The following is a 20,407-nucleotide window of genomic DNA, read 5'->3' on the forward strand; positions in this document are numbered from 1 at the left end:
GTCAAAGGAAGCATTTCAGGCTGACTCCTCTCCATCCTTGCCTCTTAACCTATCTTGCAAGTTTGCTGAGAAAGAAACAGCTCTCCTGATTTCCACCCTGACAATTTCCCAGGCACAGTCACTGTACTTCTTCTCCTCCAGGTAGAGACGGATGACCTGGAAGTACCTCCGCAAGGTCCTTCTGATGTACCTCAAGGTTGGGTCCTCTGTTGCCAGAACGGATTCTTCTCCACTAGTGTCCTGCCCCAGGCAGATCTCCGTGACTTCCAGCTGCTGATGGAGTGCAGTGTGAAGCTGGTCCAGAAGTGTTCTGCTCCAAGCAGCAGAGGCACGCTCTGTGTGGAAGAGGCTGAGGATCTGCTGCAGCGTCTCATGGAGGACAGATGCGGCCTGGGCCTTCTGGAGCTGGTTGCCAGTCCCCATCTCCTGGGGGAATCGGAAGTCCCTTCTGTCTTTCAGACACAACACAGTGGACAGCCTCCTCATCTGGTCCAACAGCACAAGGGTCTTCTTGCTAAGCAGGATGGAGTTCTGAGGAAGATCGCAGCCCACAGATCCAGCAGGCCCATAGCAGCCCAGCACCAGGGCAGTCAGCAGAGGGAGCAGGAGGGCCATGGGGCAATGAGGATGCTGCTGGCCTGGACAAGCTGGCTTTGGCTGAACCTTGGATCGGAGCATCTGTGAAGATACTCTGGCTATACGTGGCTTTTAAATAGGGAGCACAATTTTCATTTTCTCAATATTCTGTTGCACTTTCACTTCCCTCTTTGGTTTGCAATTGTTTTTTCTCTGTATGACCTAAGATGACATTAGGTGAAGGTAGAAATTTTGTAATAAAAAGTGAATTTTCCTAGTAAATTGCAACTATCCCAATCCAAATAGGTTTGCAAATTTATCAAATGACAGGAAGCACCTGTTGTCTACAGACAGAAGTTTGTGTATGTATATGAACATGCATCCACAGGTACACACCATATTTTATGTACAACTATTGCTCTTTTTTGTTCTCAGAACATGACTACAACATTGATCCTACCAGGTATCTTTTCCCTCCTTACTTCACACAGAAAATTAGGCCCCCATAGCTTTATGGGTATCTATGTTTGTCTAGGGATTCTCCACTCCTGGTGTATAAAGTTTCTAAAATGAAGAAAGCAGAGTAGTTCCCTGTTTTTGTCACAACCAAGGCTGACGAGTATTGATAATTAAGTGTCTCTGGTGTTTATCTCCTACCAGAATACATTCATGCAGGGCCATATGGTTGTGCTTCGTGGGAGCCACAACATCAAGATTACTGTAGACATCACCCTCTCTTTCTACCATGTCCTTACTGAGGTCTGCAGAGGTCTTCAAACTGTAACTCCAGCCTGAATCTTGGTTCTTTCTGATGTATATGTCTGTATGGATTCTAATTATGCACTAAAATAATAGTATTTTATTATGTTAATGTTATATTTAACGTTAAAATAATGTTACTTCCCCAGTAGTAACTCACTCAAAGTTGGTTCTCACATCTGGTAACACCTGCTCTAGGGAACAAACTATCCTTGGCCCACACTCATTGTATGCCCTCTGCGATGGGTTCACCATATCCTGACGACTTTACTGTTTCCCTACTGAGTAACAAATTGTTTCTTTCTGACAGAGTGAAACCTCCTTCCTTCCCTTTCTCCCTAGAGTGTTGGAATGTAGGACCCTAGCGCTCAGCGGTGACCTCCTAGTCACTTGGTCCATTGTTCCCAGTCCACAGAGGCTGACTGCAAAAGTGTGCTTTGTCTGAGAAAGTGAGGTTATGAAATTACAATAGTTTTTATCTTCAGTGATCACATAAGACTATTTTGCCAAGTACAGCTTTCAGTGTTCAGATCTCTCAAGTAAACAGTTGAATGATATGATCCTTGAAGTTTCTGAGCTGAGGACAGGAGATTCATGTATGACATCAGCTTCCATTAGAAGACGAGTACTGCTGAAACTAGAAACTTTCGGCTGTTCATTTACTCAGCGTGGTTCCATTTGTTTGGTTTGTTTTTCTTTCTGTGACTCATTTTGAAAATGGAAGGTGGGGATCCCCATCCCCTTTTGTGAGAGAGTAACAGTTGTCTTTCATTTAGCCATTCATGATTTTTCATTTTGGAATTAAGTGGAATCCAAAATATGATTTATCTTTTATACAGAGGTTCACTGGCTTGTACAGAGGTTTATTGCTGTTGTCTATTACTTTCTGCCACATCCTCAGCTTAATAGAAACTAAAGCTTAATATAAGCTAAAGGAAAAGGAGGTGCACCAAATTTTTCCTATAGTTCTTAAGGTATATGGGTTTTTGATTTCTCACTTCAACTTTCCTAGAAAGCAAAACTCCAGAGTCATTTGCAGGGAAAATGAAAGCAAATGTATCTCCAAATGCCATGAAAGTGAAAAATGGGACGTGATTTCCCCTAACTAATGTTAACATGTTAAAAATCAGGGACTAAGAGCTATAGCACAGATAAAGAATGAAGGCCAGCGCTGAAGTAGACAGAGGCAGGAAGATTATGGCTTCTGCAGGGATTGGAAGAAGAGCAAGCTCATGTCACTGATCTGCTCTCATATTTGTAAGACCACCCACACACACAGCTCTTCTCTCATATTCAGATATGATGATCTTTTAGGAGAGAAAAGAGGATGAATTCATCCATACACCTCCCCACAGATGCCGTCAGACTGCAGTCACAGAAGCACTTTTTCTCTGCCTAAATAGTGGATGTTAACCTTTCCTGCACTCACCACCTAGTTACTAATCCACTAGGATTGCCTTGACAATTCTAGCATGAGAAGAAAGTGTAGTAGACGATCCTAAAATACTCTATTCTGAATCTTGAAAAGAATAACATTTTGGAAAATGATAACACAGAAACTTAGTGCATGGTAAGTACAGGTCATCCGCTGGGCTAAAACATTTGAATCTAAGCTGGTCACAGTGGCAACACCATGGAGTAAACCCAGCACTTTGGGAGGCCGTGTTAGGAACATTGCAATGTGAAATTCAGCCCAGGCAACACAGTGACTTCGTGAGGTCCTGCTTTAAACGAAAAACTTCAAAAAGAGGTGAGGATATAGCTCTATGTGAAGGCTTTGAGTTTTTCCCAAGTACCAAAAAAGAAAGAAATTGTTAGCTCAATCCCCTCAGCACTATTTGTAGGACACTTATCTGTACAACTCCTTGGAGAGAAATAACTGTGGAGAGAGACCAAACATCCAATGTCGATACCTTAGGGGAAATTGAGACAAATGACTTAGGAACTCAGATTCCTTGTCACTTCGAACTTCATGCTGTATTGGTTTCATGCTGTGGCTTTTCCTTGGTGAAGAAATTCCATAACCATTGCTATTCTTCACTTCCTTCAGTGGGTCTAAAGTCATTTTCTCAATTTCCCACATGCATATTACTAATAGTTGTTCTGCAAGAAAAGTTTTGGCCAGTTATTGCTAAATGTCCTCCATTCTTTGCTGATTATGTTTTTGTTGGAGTATTTCTTTCATATGAATTGTTTTTAAAGGAAGCTGCACAGTGATCAGAAGTAAAGATATTTTTGGATAGACTGCAATGACCCCATGAATAATTTTCCCTGTACTCTCTCCCGCTTCCCCATGGAGTAACCATGGATGCCAAAGTACTTCCAACACTCTGCAGGCTGTTGCAGTGTCAGTGTCATTATGCTGGGGTTGCCAGTGTTGTCCATGTCTCTGTCAGACATCTCAGTCCATCCTCTTCAGTATTTCCCCTTCTTCTGGGAGACAAATCCAAGGATTCTGATTCTAGAATTTGGATTTTTTTGGTTTTCTTGCTTTTGTTTTTTTTCCTCAATAATGGGGAATGAAGCCACTAATCTACTCCCCAGCCTTTTAACTGTAATTTTGTTTTAATTTATTACAGGATATCACAAAATCACAAAGTTGCCCAAACAAGGCTTGAAATTGTGATTCTCCTGTACCAGGGTCCCAGAGCTCTGGGAATACATGTATGTGCAAATGTGCCTGGTTTAGAATTCATTTCATATAATCTGGCAGAACAACTGGCTCAGTTGATATTGCCCCAAAGATGTTCTTATTCCAGTGCACACATCTAGCATTTGTGTTCTCCTTTCATGTTCTCAAGCTGGCATTGTTAACTTCTTCATGTTGTTTCATGTGCACTTTGATTCTCTGAAGAAACAAGTGTCATGAGCCTGGCCCAGGCTTCTTCTTAGAGGAATCAGAATGTAAAAACCTCTAAATAAAGGAAAACATGAGCTGGATTCTTTAACAGTTCAGTGGGTGCAGACAGGAGCCCAGGACCCACTCTGCTTACTGACCTTCTGTGCCCAGCTGAACATCAGTGGGTCTTGACCATGCAACTCAAGCATCAGCAGACAGGAAAGGTAAGGGTGTCCATGTGTCCACTTTTGGTCCAGAAGCTCTAAAACTTTGGCTGTCTCCAGTTTGTGCTGCATCCCAACCCTGGCCATCTCTTCCTGGGCACCAAGGCTCTGCTCCCTGTCTCTGGTTGCCCCATTTTAAGTGGACTAAATGCCTGTGGGTGGCCCACCTGGGTGGAGTGAGGTCTGGCTTTGAGGGGCCATGGGACATGGGCAGAGAGCTCAGTGCTGTGCTCCTACTGCACCCTCAGTCCTGGAAGCAGCAGCCCAGTCTCTTGGTTCTCCAGTTCTGTTGAATGTATTCCAGATTAATAAATCAAGGATATGAAACAAGACATGGCTGTAGACATTTTAAGGGAAGGTGATAGAATGAAACCAATTCATAGAACTTCTACATATAATATATGTAAAATATAATATGAATATGAAAATTACATGAAAATGGGAATAGCAAGGAAAGGCTGAGAGAAATCATGATATCTGCAAGGTGCCAAGTAATCATAAAGACAGCTGGATTTATCAAAAACTGTCTAGGTTGCCCTGTTCCTATATTAGTTATATCACAGTGGAAGACAGCAAAAAGAGACAAGAGAGAAAATTATTTCACATGTATATTAGAGCCTATTGACCCATTAACCAGAGGGAAGGCACTTAAATGTTGGGTCTCCAACTTCAGGCAAAGGTTGAGGGATCCCAGCTGAAGTGCAGCTTCTTCCTCCTGCTGAGTTGTTCACATTCAATTCCTACTTCATTTTTTTCAATCACAGCATCGTGCAAGTCCCATTAGTACCCCTCACCTCCGAAAATGTGCCAACTGATAACACTTGCATCCTATGGAATTCCTTTTCTTACTTCTGTGCTCCCTGTAAGGACAGGGTCCAAGTGGCACAGGTACAAATGCCACATTCCTCACTCTTGATAGTCAAGGAACCGTATATGACAGCAAGAAGGAACACTCTTTGAGTGAACGCACCACCGCACTAGTGATGTTTTTTCCTGATTTCCCCTGCAGCTCCACACTCAGCAGGGCAGCCTCTTCTGCCTCCCTTTTCGTACCCTACAGAACGCAGAGGCAGGGCTGGGCCAGAAGCACTGAACATCTGAGCAGCCTATACAGACAAGGCACACATGCAGTCTTTTCTCTCCCCACACAGCTGTCCACTGCCCAAAGACAATAGAACCCGTTGGATGCTGGGAAGATTTTGTATCCCTAAGATGGAAAAGACATCTTAAGATACTTGTTCTCGTCCTTTCCAGGAAAGAGATTTTGATAACTTTGACAGAAGGAAGAGGAGAACGAGGAAGCTGAGGGGGTTAGGGGGAGGAGGAGAAAGAAACGGGAAAAGAAGGGGGAGGGAATGAGGAGAGGGAGGGAGGGAGAGGAGAAAAAGAAACAAAAATAAAACTTGCAGGAAAGAGATGCAGCGATGTGAAAAAAAGAGTCATCCACAGATCGGATGCTTTCTTACGAGAACTGGCCAGCAGGAGGCGCGCACCTTTTATAAATCTTAGCACTCAGCCCTGAATGAATTCTGCTGTTTCTTAGCTACAGCTAATGTGTTACATCATTGTAGAGGGATAGTCCCTCACTTCCAAAAATACCCATCAGAAGAAAGAATCTTCTTATATAAGAATTTCTTCCTCTGCTATTTCGTAAATGGATGTATGTTTATTACTATGCTTTTCCTATAACAACCACTGAGAATAGTCAATAATTATTCAATTGGTCACTCATGTATAGCTCTATTTATTTTCTTTAGAAACCACTTTGAAGATACCAAAGTATAGTACAACAACTCTTGATAATCTCCTACCTCTTTGGTCTGTAACTCACTATTATTTGTCTATTTGTTTTCTGAGAATTTATCTTGTAGATAACAATATGTAAAAAAAACAACCATTGATAATTTCCTACCACTCTGTAATTCGGTAAGTCCCCCTATTACTATGTTATCCTTATTTTACTCTTTAAAATAGTAATAAAAAACTGATTTCTAGCAAACAGAAATTTCTCTCAACTTTTGCTTTTAATTGCAGCCTTTGTTCTCTTAATGGTAAATTGATGGCCAGACCACAAGGGAAAACACCTCCATGAATATGCAGGGAAGTACTGCGTATGAGGATAGTACTGTGGAGGTTTCTGGATGGAGGAGAAGGTGATTACTGTGATGTTCTATTGAAAACAGGCATGGGTCAAGGATTTAGCTCAGCAGCACAGCACCTGCTCGGCATGCACGAGGCCTTTAGCTCGATTCCTGGTACCAAAAAAGAAAATAGTAAAACAAACAAACAAAAAAAAGACAAAAAAAAACCCTTATAAAAAATCATGACCAGGAAAACTAAGAAGAAATGTTTTGAAGATAAATGATACAGTGTATTAACTATTGTTATTCTTTTATCATTTGGTTATGAAATTTTGTTTTATTTTTTGATAAAATTAAAAACAGTGTGCCAGATATATATAACTTCAGTTTAGGAGTGTATCACCTTCAAATATGTCTAAATGCTAACATTTCCTGACTGAATGAACAAGTCCAATTTATCTTCCATGTGAAGGAAGATAAATTTATCTTCCATGTGAATTCTTCAGTCTCCACCAGAGCTCTTCCTAGAATTCTTTTATATTTTTAATTCGCATATTTTTCCGATAGCTACAGAGAAAAATACATAGATAGATTACTGCACTTATGGTAACCATAATGTTTTGAAACAGCAGCCTTTTTGAGGCATCAAGGGAAATCTCCATGCAGTGGTAGGATTTCTGCATAAATCAGAAATTTGCCCCAGTCTTGGTCCCTGTCTTGTCACACTTGTCCACCAAAGATCTATTTTCTTTGAGAGATTTTTCTTCACCCTGTAAGATGGGATTCTGCTTTCTGTTTGTTTTAGTTAAAGCTACTATTGCATCACATACAGTGGAAATTAACAATAATCTCTCTAGCAGATGTTTCTGCAAAATCTACATGTCTTGTTCAACTTCTTTATTTTGGTGTGCTGCTTGTTAGGGAAACCACTGAGCAGAAACCACAAGGCACCAGAAAGTTGCTGTGTGAATAGTCTGTAAATGAAGGGAGAGAATGACAAGGGCTCCAGAACTTCTGCCTTGGAGAGGAAGAAAACTGTGCGGGAACGTGTCCAGGAGAGTTAAGGGCAAGGGAATCAGTAAGTAAACATCACCCGTTTTCTGCGCTTCCATGTAGATGTTTATTCACAACTTCGGACATTTATACAAGCCATCATCTCCTGATCAAATATAAACAGGACATTTTTAAAATGAATGACATTTTTCAACCTTTTGAGTATTCATGACAAATGCTGGTTTTTTTATTTAAAAAATTAAAAAACTAACAAAACAACAATGAAGACAAAATCAAGACAACACAAAAACAACAAAAATAATACATGACCTCAAAACAAAATGATAGGAATTTACAATGGTTAATTAACAATGGTTAATGGCTACATTACATACTGTTATCTTCAACGATGTTGGCTCAGTCCACCAGACATAACAATGTAAGACTGATCAAACAATCAAAGACAGTAACAAGTAATAAAAAAAAAATTGGAAATGATGCAGAGCTTCAACACCACAAGATGGTAGGAGTTCAAGAATGGTTTTATCTGCATATTGTTGTTTTCAGATCAGTCATTCTTATTACCAGACCCAAGCATGCAAAATTGGTCAAGAAAAAAGAAAATTGTAAGCATTAACTGTTTCTTTCAATAAACCACAGACATCAGCAATACACCTATCCCAGCTGTCCTTGTATATACATATAAATTTTGTTTTTCATTTTAAGGGAAAAGAAAAAAAAACCCAAAACAACAAAAACAAGCATGTAAACAAGACAGCATAAAGAACAATAAAAATGATACAGAATTTCAAAACACAGTGATAGGATATTAACAATGGTTGTCATATTACATAATACCATCTTCAAAATGGTTGCACATAAAACCAGATATGGGCATGCAAGATCGATCAAACAATTGCACATTAACAGTCTCATTCAATAAACCAACAGATATTAGTAGTACAATTACCTTAGCTATCCTGTATATCTCTATACATATTTTTCTCTTTTCCCTTCTTTCTTTTTCCTCTGCCCTCCTTCATCCCAGTTGCTCCTTCCTATTTGAGCAACTTCTTTTCCTTATACCTTTCAGTATCTATGGTACCTTTCAGATTTTATTTATTCTTTCAGGTTCTTATTGTAGGGAGGAAATGTGATGTTTACATATGTGAATCTGATTTATTTCACTAATGAGTATGGTCTCTAGTTGCATCCATTTACCTACAAAAGCCTCTAGTTTATCTTGCTTTATAGTTGAGTAATACTCCATTGTATAAAAATACCACAACTTTTTTATCCATTCCTCAGTTGATGAACATTTGGGTTGTTTCCAATATCTAACTATTACAAATTGTGCTGCAAGAAACATGGGTGCACATGTATTGCTGTGGTGTAATGTTTTCAGTTCTTCTGGAAAAATACCAGGGGGCAATAGCTGGGTTGAATGGGATCTCTAATCCTAGTTTACTGAGGAATCTCCAGACTGATTTCCACAGGGGGTGCACCAGTCTACACTCTCACCAACAGTGAAGAAGTGTTCCTTTTTCCCCACAGCCCCTCCAGCATTTTTTATGAGTTGATTTCTTGATGATAGCCATTTTTTGTGGAGTGAGTTGAAATCTCAGTGTTGTTTTAATTTGCATTTCTTGAATGACTGATGATGCTGAACATTTTTTTCATGTATTTATTTGCCATTTGTACTTCTTCATGTGAGAAATGCATATTCATCTCAGATGCCCATTTTTGGATTGGGTCTTTGAATTTTGGGTACCTGATTTTTAAAAAATTCTTTATATGTTCTAGAAAGGGTCCTTTGTCTGAGGGACAGTCAGCTAAAATTTATTCCCACCTCGTGGGTTTTCTTTTCACCCAGATGATGATTTCTTTTGATTTGCAAAAACTTTTCAATAGGATCACATCCCAGTTGTTGATTCTTTGAAGTATTTCCTATGCATTTTGGTTTGGGTTCATGAACTCTCTACCTACCCCTATGTCTTCAAGACTTCCACCTACTTTCTATTCTATTAGATCTAGTGTTTCTGTTTTAATATTTAGATTATTTAGATCGTTAAGCCATTTTGCCTTCATTTTGGTGCATGGTGATAGACTTAGGTCTAGTTTTAGTTTTCAGCATGTGGAAAGCTAGTTTTTCCAGCACCATTTATTAAAGAGGCTACCTTTCTTCCAGTGAATGTTTGGCCCCTTTGTCAAAGATAAGGTGGCTGCTTGTCTTTGTGGTTGTGTCTGCCTCTTCTACTCTGCTCCATTGATCTTCAGGTTTGTTTTCTTGCCAATACCATGCTGATTTTATCACAGTAGCTTTGTACTATAATTTCAAGTCATGGATTTTGATGCCTCCTGCGTTGCCTTTGTTTCCCAGCATTACTTTTGCTATTCTGGGTCTCTTCTGGTTCCAGACGAATTTTAGGAATGTTTTCTCTAAATTTGTGAGGTATACAAATGGTATTTTCATTGGAATTTCATTGACTCTGTATAACAATTTTGGGAGTATGGTCATTTTCACAATATTGGTTTTTCCTATCTATGAGCAAGGAATATCTCTCCACTTTTTGAAATCCTCTTCAATCTTTTTTTCAGAGTACTGTAATTTTCACTGTATAGTTCTTTTACTTCTTTTGTTAGATTAATTCCTAAGTATTTCAGTTTTTTGGATGCTATTGTGAAAGGTATGGTTTCCCTTATTTCTCTCTCAGTCTGTTATTTGTGTATAGGAAGCTATTGATTTATGAGTGTTGACTTTGTATCCAGCTATGCTACTGAATTTGTTGCTTAAATCTAGGAGTTTTTTGGTGGTGTTTTGGGTGTCTTCTATGTAGAGTATCACGTCATCTGAAAATAAAGATAATTTCACTTCTTCATTTCCTATCTTTATTCCTTTTATTTCTCTCTTGTCTAATTGCTCTGGCTAGTGTCTCCAGAACTAAGCTGAATAGGAGTGGTGTCAGTGGACATCCTTGTCTATTGTTCCTGATTTTAAATGAATGCTTTCAATTTTTGACCATTTACTATGATGGTGGCTTTTGGTTTCTCATAGGTGTCTTCTATCAGATTGAGGTAAGTCCATCTATTCTGATTTTCTGTAGGGTTTTTATCTTGAATAATGTTGAACTTTATCAAAAGCTTTTTCTTCATCTATTGAGTTGATCATGTGATTTTTGTCTTTAGCTATGTTAATACAATGTATTACATTGATTGATTTTCATATATTGAACCATCCCTGCATTCCTGGGATGAATCCCACTTGGTCATGGTGTATTATCTTCTTGATGACTTGCTGCATTCTATTAGCTAGTATTTTATTGAGAATTTTTGCATCTATGTTCATTAGGGAGACAGGCCTATCGTTCTCTTTCTTGATTACTTTTTTTTTCTGGTTTTGGTATCAGCATAATACTTGACTCCAGGAATGAGTTTGGCAGAGTTGCTCCCTTTCTATTTCTTCAAAGAATTTGAGAAGAGCTTTTATTAAATCTTCTCTAAATTTCTTGTAGAATTCAGTTGTGAATCCATCAGGACCTGGGCTTTTTTTTGTTGGTAAGTTTTTTATTACATTCTCAATTTCATTGGCTGATATTGAGTTATTCAAGATTTGTATATCTTCTTGATTCACCTTTGGTAATTCATATGTATCTAGGAACCTGTCCATTTCTCTGTATTTTCCATCTGATAGAGTAAAGATTTTAAAAGTAAGTGTTGATGATCTTCTGAATTTCTACAGGATCTGTAGAGATATCACCCCTTTTATTCCTTATTGCATGGATTTGAGTGTTTTCTTTCTTTCTTTTGATAAGGTTGGTAGTGGTTTATCAATTTCATTTATTTTTTAAAAAAATCAACTCTGACTCATTAATTCTTTGTATTGTTTTCTTACTTTCAATTTCATTAATTTCTGCTCTCAGTGTAATTTCTTCCCTCAAGCTTTGGGATTAACTTGCTCTTTTATTTTTCTAGAAATTTGAGGTGTAACATAAGGTTGTTTATTTATGTTCATTCTGTTTTCCTGATGTGGGAATCCACTGCTATAAATTTACCTCTTAGGGCTGCTTTCATTTCGTCCCACAGGTTACTGTAGCTTGTATCTGCATTTTCGTTTGATTGTAAATAGTGTTTAATTTCTACTTTAATTTCTTCTGTAATCCACTGTTTGTTCAGGAGGGTGTTATTTAATTTCCATTTGTTTATGGAGATTTTGCAATTTCTTTTATCATTTATTTACAGTTTCATTGCACTATGGTCTGATAATATACATGGGGTAATTTCAGTTCCTTTGCATTTGCTTAAGCATGTTCTATGTGCTAGCATATGGTCTATTTTAGAGGACGTCTCATGTGCAGCTGAGAAGAATGTACATTCTAATGTTGTTAGGTGGAATACTCTGTAAAGGTCTACTAAATCAATTTGTTCACAGGTTTGATTTAGTTCTGTTATTTCTTTGCTGATTTTTTGTCTAGTGGATCTATCTCTTTGTGATGATGGGGTGTTAAAATCCCCTGTTACAACTGTGTTATAATTTATTTGATTTTTCATATCTGTTGAAATTTGCCTTACATATTTGGGTGCTACTACATTTGCTGCATATATATTTATGATTGCTATCTCTTTGTCTTGCAGTTTTCCCTTAACAAGAATATAGTGACTTCATCTTTTTTGATCATTGCTGGTTTGAGATTCACCTTGTCTGCAAACAGATTAGCTACTCCTATTTTTTCTGGGTTTCTGCCACATGGAGTATTGTTTTCCATCCTTTAACTTTCGGTCTATGGATTTCTTTTTGAGTTAAATGCATTTCTTACATACAGCATATTGTGGAGTGCTGTTTCTTGATCCACTCTGCCAGTCTGTTTCTTTTGATTGGTGAATTGAGGCCATTTACATTAATAGTTATTACTGATATGTATTAACATCCTTATCATGTTATCTTCCCACTGTTGGTTCTGTACTTTCCCCTCTGTTTAATTGCTTACCTTGCTTAGTAGTTCTTTTATATTGGTGATCATGAGATTGTGGTCATTTTTATCTCTTTGTAGAATATTTTTCAATACTCTTTGTAGAATTGGTTAGGCACTCATGAATTTCTTCAGTTGATCTTTGTCATGGAAGTATCTTATTTCTCCATCAATTTTGAAAGATAGCTTTGCAGTGTACAGCAATCTGGGTTAGAAGTTGTTTTCTTTCAGGACCTGAAATACTTCACTCCAAGCTCTTCTTGCCTTGATGATCTGTGTTGAGAAGTCCACCGTGATTCTGATGTGCTTTCCTTCATAGGTAATCTGTTTCTTTTCTCTAACAGCTTTTAAATATCCCATTCTTTGGCTCAGTTTCTGGGATCTTGATTATTATGTGTCTGGGTATAGATTTATTTTGTTTATGGCTCATTGGGGTTCTATATACCTCACTGATGTGTATACAAGTTTCTTGTTCCATGTTTTGGAAATTTTCCGCCATTACTTCTGTAAATAGTCTTTTTGTGTCATTCCTTTGCCCTCCTGCTCTTTTGTTGACACCTATCAGCCTTATAGTGTTTTTCTTTGCCTCATCTTGCAGCTGTTAAATTGTTATTTGCTGTTCCTTTGTTATTTTTAAGAGATTTTTTTCTTTCACAATCACTAGCTGCAATGTTGTCTTCAAGGTCTGAGAGTCTATCTTCCGTTTCATTCAAGCTGTTCTTCCAGTGTTCAGTGGTACTTTTTAATTTCCTGAATGTGTCTTTGAATCTGTTTCATGCATTGTAATTCTTTCCTATACTGTTCACTCAAGGTTTCCATCATTTTCCTGTGCTCCCCTATTTTTTTAATCTATGTATTCTTTTGATATGCTTAGCAAGTCTTTCATTATGGTTGTCATTTCTTTTTTTTTTTCCTGAAGAATTATTTCTTATCTCAGTTCCTCTATAGCCTGATGTAGTTGCTTCTTTACTTCAGTTGCTATCATTTCAGAGATTTCAGGTGTGTGACTTCCATGTTCTTGCATATTGATGTTTCTTGGACTTTTTCTGGGTGGGATGTTTAGCTAAGATTGTATTTTGCTTCTTCTTTTTTCATTTTCAAATGTCCCTAGGTTTCTGGGGATTCAGGTGCATTCCTGAGATGACAGTGAGAGGTAGAGACAGGAGTCCTGGGCTCCCAGACAGCACACCAAGGCTTCCTGATCCAAGACCCTTTCCTACAGTGGCAATGTGAGGTGGTGCCAGAGGACTTGGGCACCTAGACAGCTGACTGAGGCTTTCCAGTCCAAGAAACCTCCCTGAGATGGCAGCAGAGGGTGGGGCCAGAGGAGCCATGCTCCCAGACAGCTCACAGAGGGCTCCCAAGTTCAAGGCCCCTTCCCACAGTGGTGGTAGGGGGAGAAACCTGAGGACCCTAGCACCCAGACAGCTCACTGAAGCTTCCCAAATCCATGGCCCCTCCTCTGGTGGCAGGGGAAGAGGTGGGACCATGTGATCCATGCTCCTAGGCACCTCACCAAGGTCTCCCAAGTCCAAGGCCTCTCCCACAGAAAAATTCTGCGTTTTTAAGAAGCATTCTTTGGAAGTCAGTTACTTAGAGTTAAGACAGATCCTAAAAAATTGAAGAAAAATATAATATTTTCATACACACACACACACACATATATATACATATACATATATACAGAGAGAGAGAGAGAGAAGAAAAACAAGACAATGCCTACCTGATTTTAAATATGTATTGCTCCATGTAAAATACTAAGCTAGATGCTTTAAAATGCTGTGTTCATTTACTATTTGCACCTAAGTATTTTCAACTCATTTTATATTTGGGAAAATCAAGGCTTCAGTAGATTGCTTGACATCAGCAATGTATCTAAGCAAGATGCAACTTCAGTGTAAAATACTTTATTCTGATTTCTGAGTGACTTTGTAAGTTTTGTGTTCTGGACTTCTTTTTTAATTGTAAATCTCTTTTTACTTTAGAATTATGGAGAACTCTCTTGTACTTTCTGGATTTCTTTGTATGTGTTGTCTTTTCATATTTTTTTGACTTTTGTCTTGACTTTCCATATTGAAAAAGACTCAGATCAATTCTCTCACTTTCATTTTAGGACTGATGTGTGTCAGTGTTTATTTCCATGGTTATTTAGATATTTCTAAATCAATGTAAGATTGAGATATTCATAAAATCAGACCATTACAAGGAGAAATAAAAATAATTGTATTATATTTAGCTATATGAGAAAGTGAAATGCACTGTGAAGCTCCTTTAGCAAACCACTGTCAAGATGAAGAAAGTACATTACTTGAAAAGCCAATGATTCCAGGCATCATTATGTCATTAGTGATAATGAAGTATTAGTAGTATGAGGATGGAATTTTTTTTTTGCTAACAATTTAACAAAAACTAAGTGGATTACAGACATTTAATGTAGCATTATTTAAAATAAAAATAAATTATCATTGTAAATAATTATGCTGTGATTTTGTATGTTTCTTAAATATATTAATATCATTTGCCAATGTGTCAGTTACTTATAATCAATCTAGAAAAAAAATTGTAAAAAACAAGAAACTATTCACAGAAAGAAACCCATATAATTTTGTGTATTCCAACCTATTTTCTTCTCCATTTCAGGGTCAGTATTTTCTTTTCTCTTATTTTCAACAATTCCAATGTGATTCCTGATTATTAATTTTACCAAACCAACCCTCACTGATGTTGCTACTGACATCAGTTTTCCTGATGTGGGAAATCTCAGTCTGTCTGAGTCACTGGTTTCTCTTCTAAACAAGTTTATTTTCTTAAACACACTTTTATCACTCACTGTTCTCTCTCCTTACCCTTCTAATGCAATGTTCTTCTCCCCTCACTTTTAAAGACTGATGGTCCCCAATATCATGGTGAGTATTTCTCCCTCTGTACTACCTACCACATGACCAGCTGCATTACTGGGCTTTCAGTGGCTACATGTGAACCTTCAACAACAGCCTTCCTTACACCTTGGCAACTCAGATATCCAGCTGCCAGAGAACATTTGACTTAGATGTATATCAGTCAGAGGATAATTTTTTTTTCTGAGAATCGAACTCATTACCTTGTGCTTGCCAGGCAGGCACTTGCTGCTGAGCTAAATCTCCAGCCTCAAGTCAGAGGGTAATTTTGTTATCATTTTTAGGTATAAACTGCTACAGTGAAAGCTATGTAAAATAGCTTTTTCATAGAGCATTTCTTTAGTATTTCCACCATCTCATTGTATCACTTCACATAATTGATGTTAACAGTATAAATGTAGCTTTTATGTTTCTTTCCCTGAGAGCAACACACAAACTGGTTTAGAGAAAGTGAGTGTATTTTCCTTTATTGTCATCTGTTGGCAGTGCTGGGGATGGATCCCTGGGCCTCCCATATGCTCTATATCCCCAACCCATGCAATAGTCAGTTTTTACTTATAATTTCAGTATGGCAATGATAGGTAAGGATTTTCATCTTCCACTCTTATAAGATTGTACAAAAAGGCTTAGAGAATCTTTTTGAAGAACACAAGAATTTTTCTACAATAAAAATGCAGTGAAAACACAAAATGATAAGTTGACTAAATGTACAGAACAGATTTGATCTGAAACAAAATGTGAAGTGTATATAACATGTATACAAAGGTAATTTAAATATTATAGTCAAATAAATTAGTAAATAATTTAGTAGATAAATAAATAGATACATTTGCATACTCAGCTGTAAGGGAATATTCCCCAAAGAGTTGAACACACTGTTGCCTGGTACTTCAGAAAACATCTCACCAATTAAATTCATGCCATGATTATATCAGAAATCAGAAACTTAGAAATGGCAGAAGTTCTGGAAATTTGATACAGTCTATTAGTCTATGAGAACTATTTCTATGTTGGACCAGGTCTCATTCCTTACTCCTTAAACATTTTTTTGCATAGCTGGATCTCTTGATTTCTGCTCTGACAACCTCCCAGGCACTAGGGCTGTATCTGTTCTCCTTCAGGTAGAGAGCGATCCTGTGGAAGTACTTCCTCACAGCCAGTCTGGAGTCCTCATGCATCAGGGGAACCTCTTGCAGCCCCGCCTCCGGGGTCAACAGGCCTGCAGGTCATTCAGCTGCTGATGCAGACGAGTGCACAAGGTGTCCAGCAGGCTCTTGTCCCAGGCAGCAGATGAGTCCTCTGTGCTGAAGGGGTTGAAGGTCTGCCTGGTCATCCCATGGAGGACAGAGATGGCCTGGGCCTTCTGGATCTGCTTGCCACCAAACTCCTACTAGGGGAAGTCAAAGTCCTGTCTGTCCTTCAGGGAGGACAAAGTGGAGTTGTAGGTGTACTGACATGAGCAAGAGCCTTTGGGCCTCTTGCAGATGCTGTTGGCCTGTCTGGGTTGAGTGATCCTGAATATTTACCTTTAAGTTATCTGAAGACCTTATTTTGTGCATACATTTTAAGTAAAGAACGTGCAAGTCTCCACTTTCTCAGTTCCCTCACCTTACTTTCTTCTTCTGTTTTTGTTTGCTTTATGCATTCTGTACTTGGGTTTTGAGCAGTGTTTCTAAAAAACCACTTTGGTTTTCTTTCTTGCTTCTCCTTCCCTTGCTTCCCACTCCTAAAGCCTTTTTCAAAATTCATTCTTATTTGCAAGTCCTATTACATTTTATTATCGAGATTTACTGTGTATCTATTTGTGTACCATGTCTATATTTCTATGTCATGTATTAAAAGTGTGAAATTTACGACTGTAATTTAATGCCAAATTAAAAATCACTAAAAAATAAGTTAAAAATTAAAATTAAGCTTTTGACATTTATCTCCGTAATGAAATTTGCAGTAACTTTTATTTCATTTTATGTAGTCAAATCGTGTTGCAAATTAAACATTTGTAAACATGATAAAACTTTTTATAGGACATATCAAAATCAAATTTCTATTTTTTGAGATTAAAAATGTCACACTTGGCCACCAAAGATCTATTTTCTTTGAGAGATTTTTCTTCACCCTGTAAGATTGGATTCTGCTTTCTGTTTGTTTTAGTTAAAGCTACTATTGCATCACATACAGTGGAAATTAACAATAATCTCTCTAGGAGAAAATGCTGACCATCTGGTCGAAATGATCTGCCAGCTAGTTGACCAATTAGAGGTTGAGAGCAACTGAGGTTGCAAGGCTAGAATCTCCCAGAACTCCTGCCAAGACTGGTGTTCCCAGGATTATCCTGATGGAGATGCTATGTTGGGAGCACCCAGGTGAGTAGAGGAATCAGTTGGTCAATTCCCCATCTGTATAGATCTATAGATTGGGGAGGGCGAGCACTGGGAGGCAAGTCATATTAGAGGGCTAGCAGGGATACAGGGAGGAGTTGCATAAGAAGTAAGTGTGATGGAGGGGAGCACTGGAGCCAGAAATATGAGGCAGGGCTATATATTGCAATGAAGGGAACTAGGGGTGCTGGTTGATCCATAGCAGGTGAGGTTGACCCTGGGGGAAGATAAAGCGGGGGGGGGTGGCGAAGTGGGAGTTGGTTTATGTATTAGGTGGTGGAATTGTGATACCAAAGGATAGTCATTAGGGAGGCATCCAATAAGGAGGCACAGATCCAGCATTCTGAAAGATTGAAAGGGGTTTGGTGAAGAATTTGTAGTAATGTCCTGGTAAAGTTAGCCAAGGTGGGGATACGAGGTAGGGAGGAGTTAAGCTGATTCTGGATTTTTTTGTAGATCTAGGCAGGGTGTTGGGGCGTTGGCAATAGATGTGAACAAGCAGGCAGGGGTCGGTGTCATAGACATTTATGCAAAGGTAGAAGGTAAAGCCCTCCTCCCAAACCTCACCCCAGGGGTCTTTGATGATGGTGTAAATGGGATTGCAGGTCCCCTGTGCATATAGGCTAAGGGTGAGATAATTGTTTTGGATTTCCCATTTCCCTCGGTAGGAAATTCCTCCCCATTCCCTGCTGTGGGCTCTCCAGTCATTATAAGCCAAAACAGCTAGCCAGGAAGTGCAGAGTCTTAGCAGGCCAGAGCACTGTGTGGTGTCTGCTCCTCTGGTATGGCAAACATATTTGTAATAAGTAGAATAGGCCCATTTAGTGTCTAGGGGCCCATAGGTCCCTTCAACACAAGCATCAATATGGAGAACTACATCTGGTTGACACCCTTGGGGAGGACAATGTAAGTTAAGCTGTGTTCCACTGTCTGTAGCCGTGAAACACCAGTGGGTTGATGTGGGGGGGAGGGGAGAGCAGACCCCAGGCAAGGAGAATGAGGGTTATTGTTGTTTGGGGATAGGGGGAAGCTGCTGCCAAAGGAGAACACAGTTGGGTGATAAAGCATGAGCTTCTTATTTTGGACCTAGAGGCGGGGGCACGTTTGAGGTGGACCCACGTTGGCCTGATGAGAAGCTTGGCCATGGTCGGCATGCTCAGAACCATGATGTGTGGTCCGCTCCAGCAGGGTCGAGTGGCAGAGGGTGTAAGATCTTTGAGGAACACCTGATCACTGGGCTGGACCTGCAAAGGGGCTGAGTTTTTGTCAGGCTTTGGTGAACATTGGTCTTCATAGGATCAGAGGAGGTGATGGGTAAAGGAGAGAAGAGGCAGGTAATTAACGAGAGGGCTTGGAGCAGCTGGAGGAGAAAAGGCCATCTGTATAGAACTTTGAAGGGGCTGAGGCTGGAGGGGTGGTGGGGGCAGCACGAAGCTGGGTAAGGGCCATAGGCAGGAGGGATGGCCATGACTGCCGAGTCTCTATGGAGAGCTTAGAGAGATGTACCTTAAGGAGATTGTTAGCTCTTTCTACCTTACCTGAAGACTGAGGGCAGTAGCGAGTGTGCAGGGCCCAATGCATGTTATGGGCCTGTGAAACTTGTTGGGTGACTTTGGAGATGAATCCCGGTCCATTGTCTGACTGAATGGATCAGAGTAGGCCAAAACAAGGAATGATTTCTGTGAGAAGGGCCTGTGTGATGCTGTCCACTGTTTCATGTGAGGTGGGAAGACGTCTATCCATCCTGTGAATGTGTCCACCCAGTTGAGGATGTATTGGAGTTTCTTATGTCTGGGCATGTAGTTATAGTCAATTTGCCAGTTTTCTCCTGGTAGTGTTCCCCTATACTGATGTGGGGAAAAAATGAGGGAAGATCGAAGAGAACCTTGTGGATTTGTTTTGGAGCATACAGTGCATCAAGAGATGTCCTGTAGTAAGGGGGTTAGGCCTGGAAAGAAGATGATGGGGTCTAAGAGCCTTTTTAGCAGTCTCCAGCCTATGTGTAGAGAGTTGTATAGTTGGCTAAGGAACTGTCGGGCGTGGTCATCTGGGAGACAGTACTTCCCATCCAAGAGGGGCCAGCCTTCTGGGCCAGGGGAAGCACCTTTTGGGGACAATTGTTTAAGCTGTGTGTCTGAGTACATGAATCCAGTGGGATTTAAAGCGGGGTAGTGACTAAGCCCTGGGTGCTAAGAAGGAGAATGGAGGGTGGCCATGGCTGGAGGGCCTCGAAGTTGGCTGCTTTATCTGCCTGATTTTTTCCTTCTGTGATTTTGTCAGTGACCTGTTGATGGCCACGGCAGTGGATGATGGCAACCTGGGTCAGAAGGGTGGTGGCTGACAGGAGTAGAAGGATTAACTTGCTGTTTGAATGGAAAAGCCTTTTATGGCTATGAAACCACATTTTGCCCGGATGGCAGGATGGTGATGGACTATGTGGTAGGCATAGAGCCCCTATAAATGTTTACAGTGGTTCCTGGGGCTAAGATCAGGGCACGGCTTTGGGTAACTACCCAGGACCCCTCCAGTTTTCCCAACCACCTGCAGTTCCCTATTTTGCTCAGATACCTACCAGGGTTAAAGCCCGTTATTGACCAGCTCCTCAACAAAAAACTCCTCAACTCTGCACACTCCACATACAACTACCCTATCCTCCCCGTCATCAAACCCAATGCTTCTAACAGGCTTGTCCA

At 39.6% G+C, this 20,407-nt stretch overlaps 1 protein-coding gene and 1 pseudogene across 1 annotated transcript; both read right to left on the reverse strand.

The window, feature by feature from the left end:
• Positions 1 to 15: 15 nt before the first annotated feature.
• Ifne (interferon, epsilon) lies at positions 16 to 5,699 on the reverse strand. Its single transcript, XM_005401170.2, has one exon. It carries the CDS (start codon positions 676 to 678, stop codon positions 16 to 18), a length of 663 nt encoding a protein of 220 aa, XP_005401227.1. The 5' UTR covers positions 679 to 5,699.
• Positions 5,700 to 16,358: 10,659 nt separating this feature from the next.
• On the reverse strand, positions 16,359 to 19,513 carry LOC102021003 (annotated as a pseudogene).
• Positions 19,514 to 20,407: the final 894 nt, after the last annotated feature.

This window comes from Chinchilla lanigera, unplaced genomic scaffold (assembly GCF_000276665.1).
Source record: "Chinchilla lanigera isolate Chin_1 unplaced genomic scaffold, ChiLan1.0 scaffold00071, whole genome shotgun sequence".
NCBI classification, from domain to species: domain Eukaryota; kingdom Metazoa; phylum Chordata; class Mammalia; order Rodentia; family Chinchillidae; genus Chinchilla; species Chinchilla lanigera.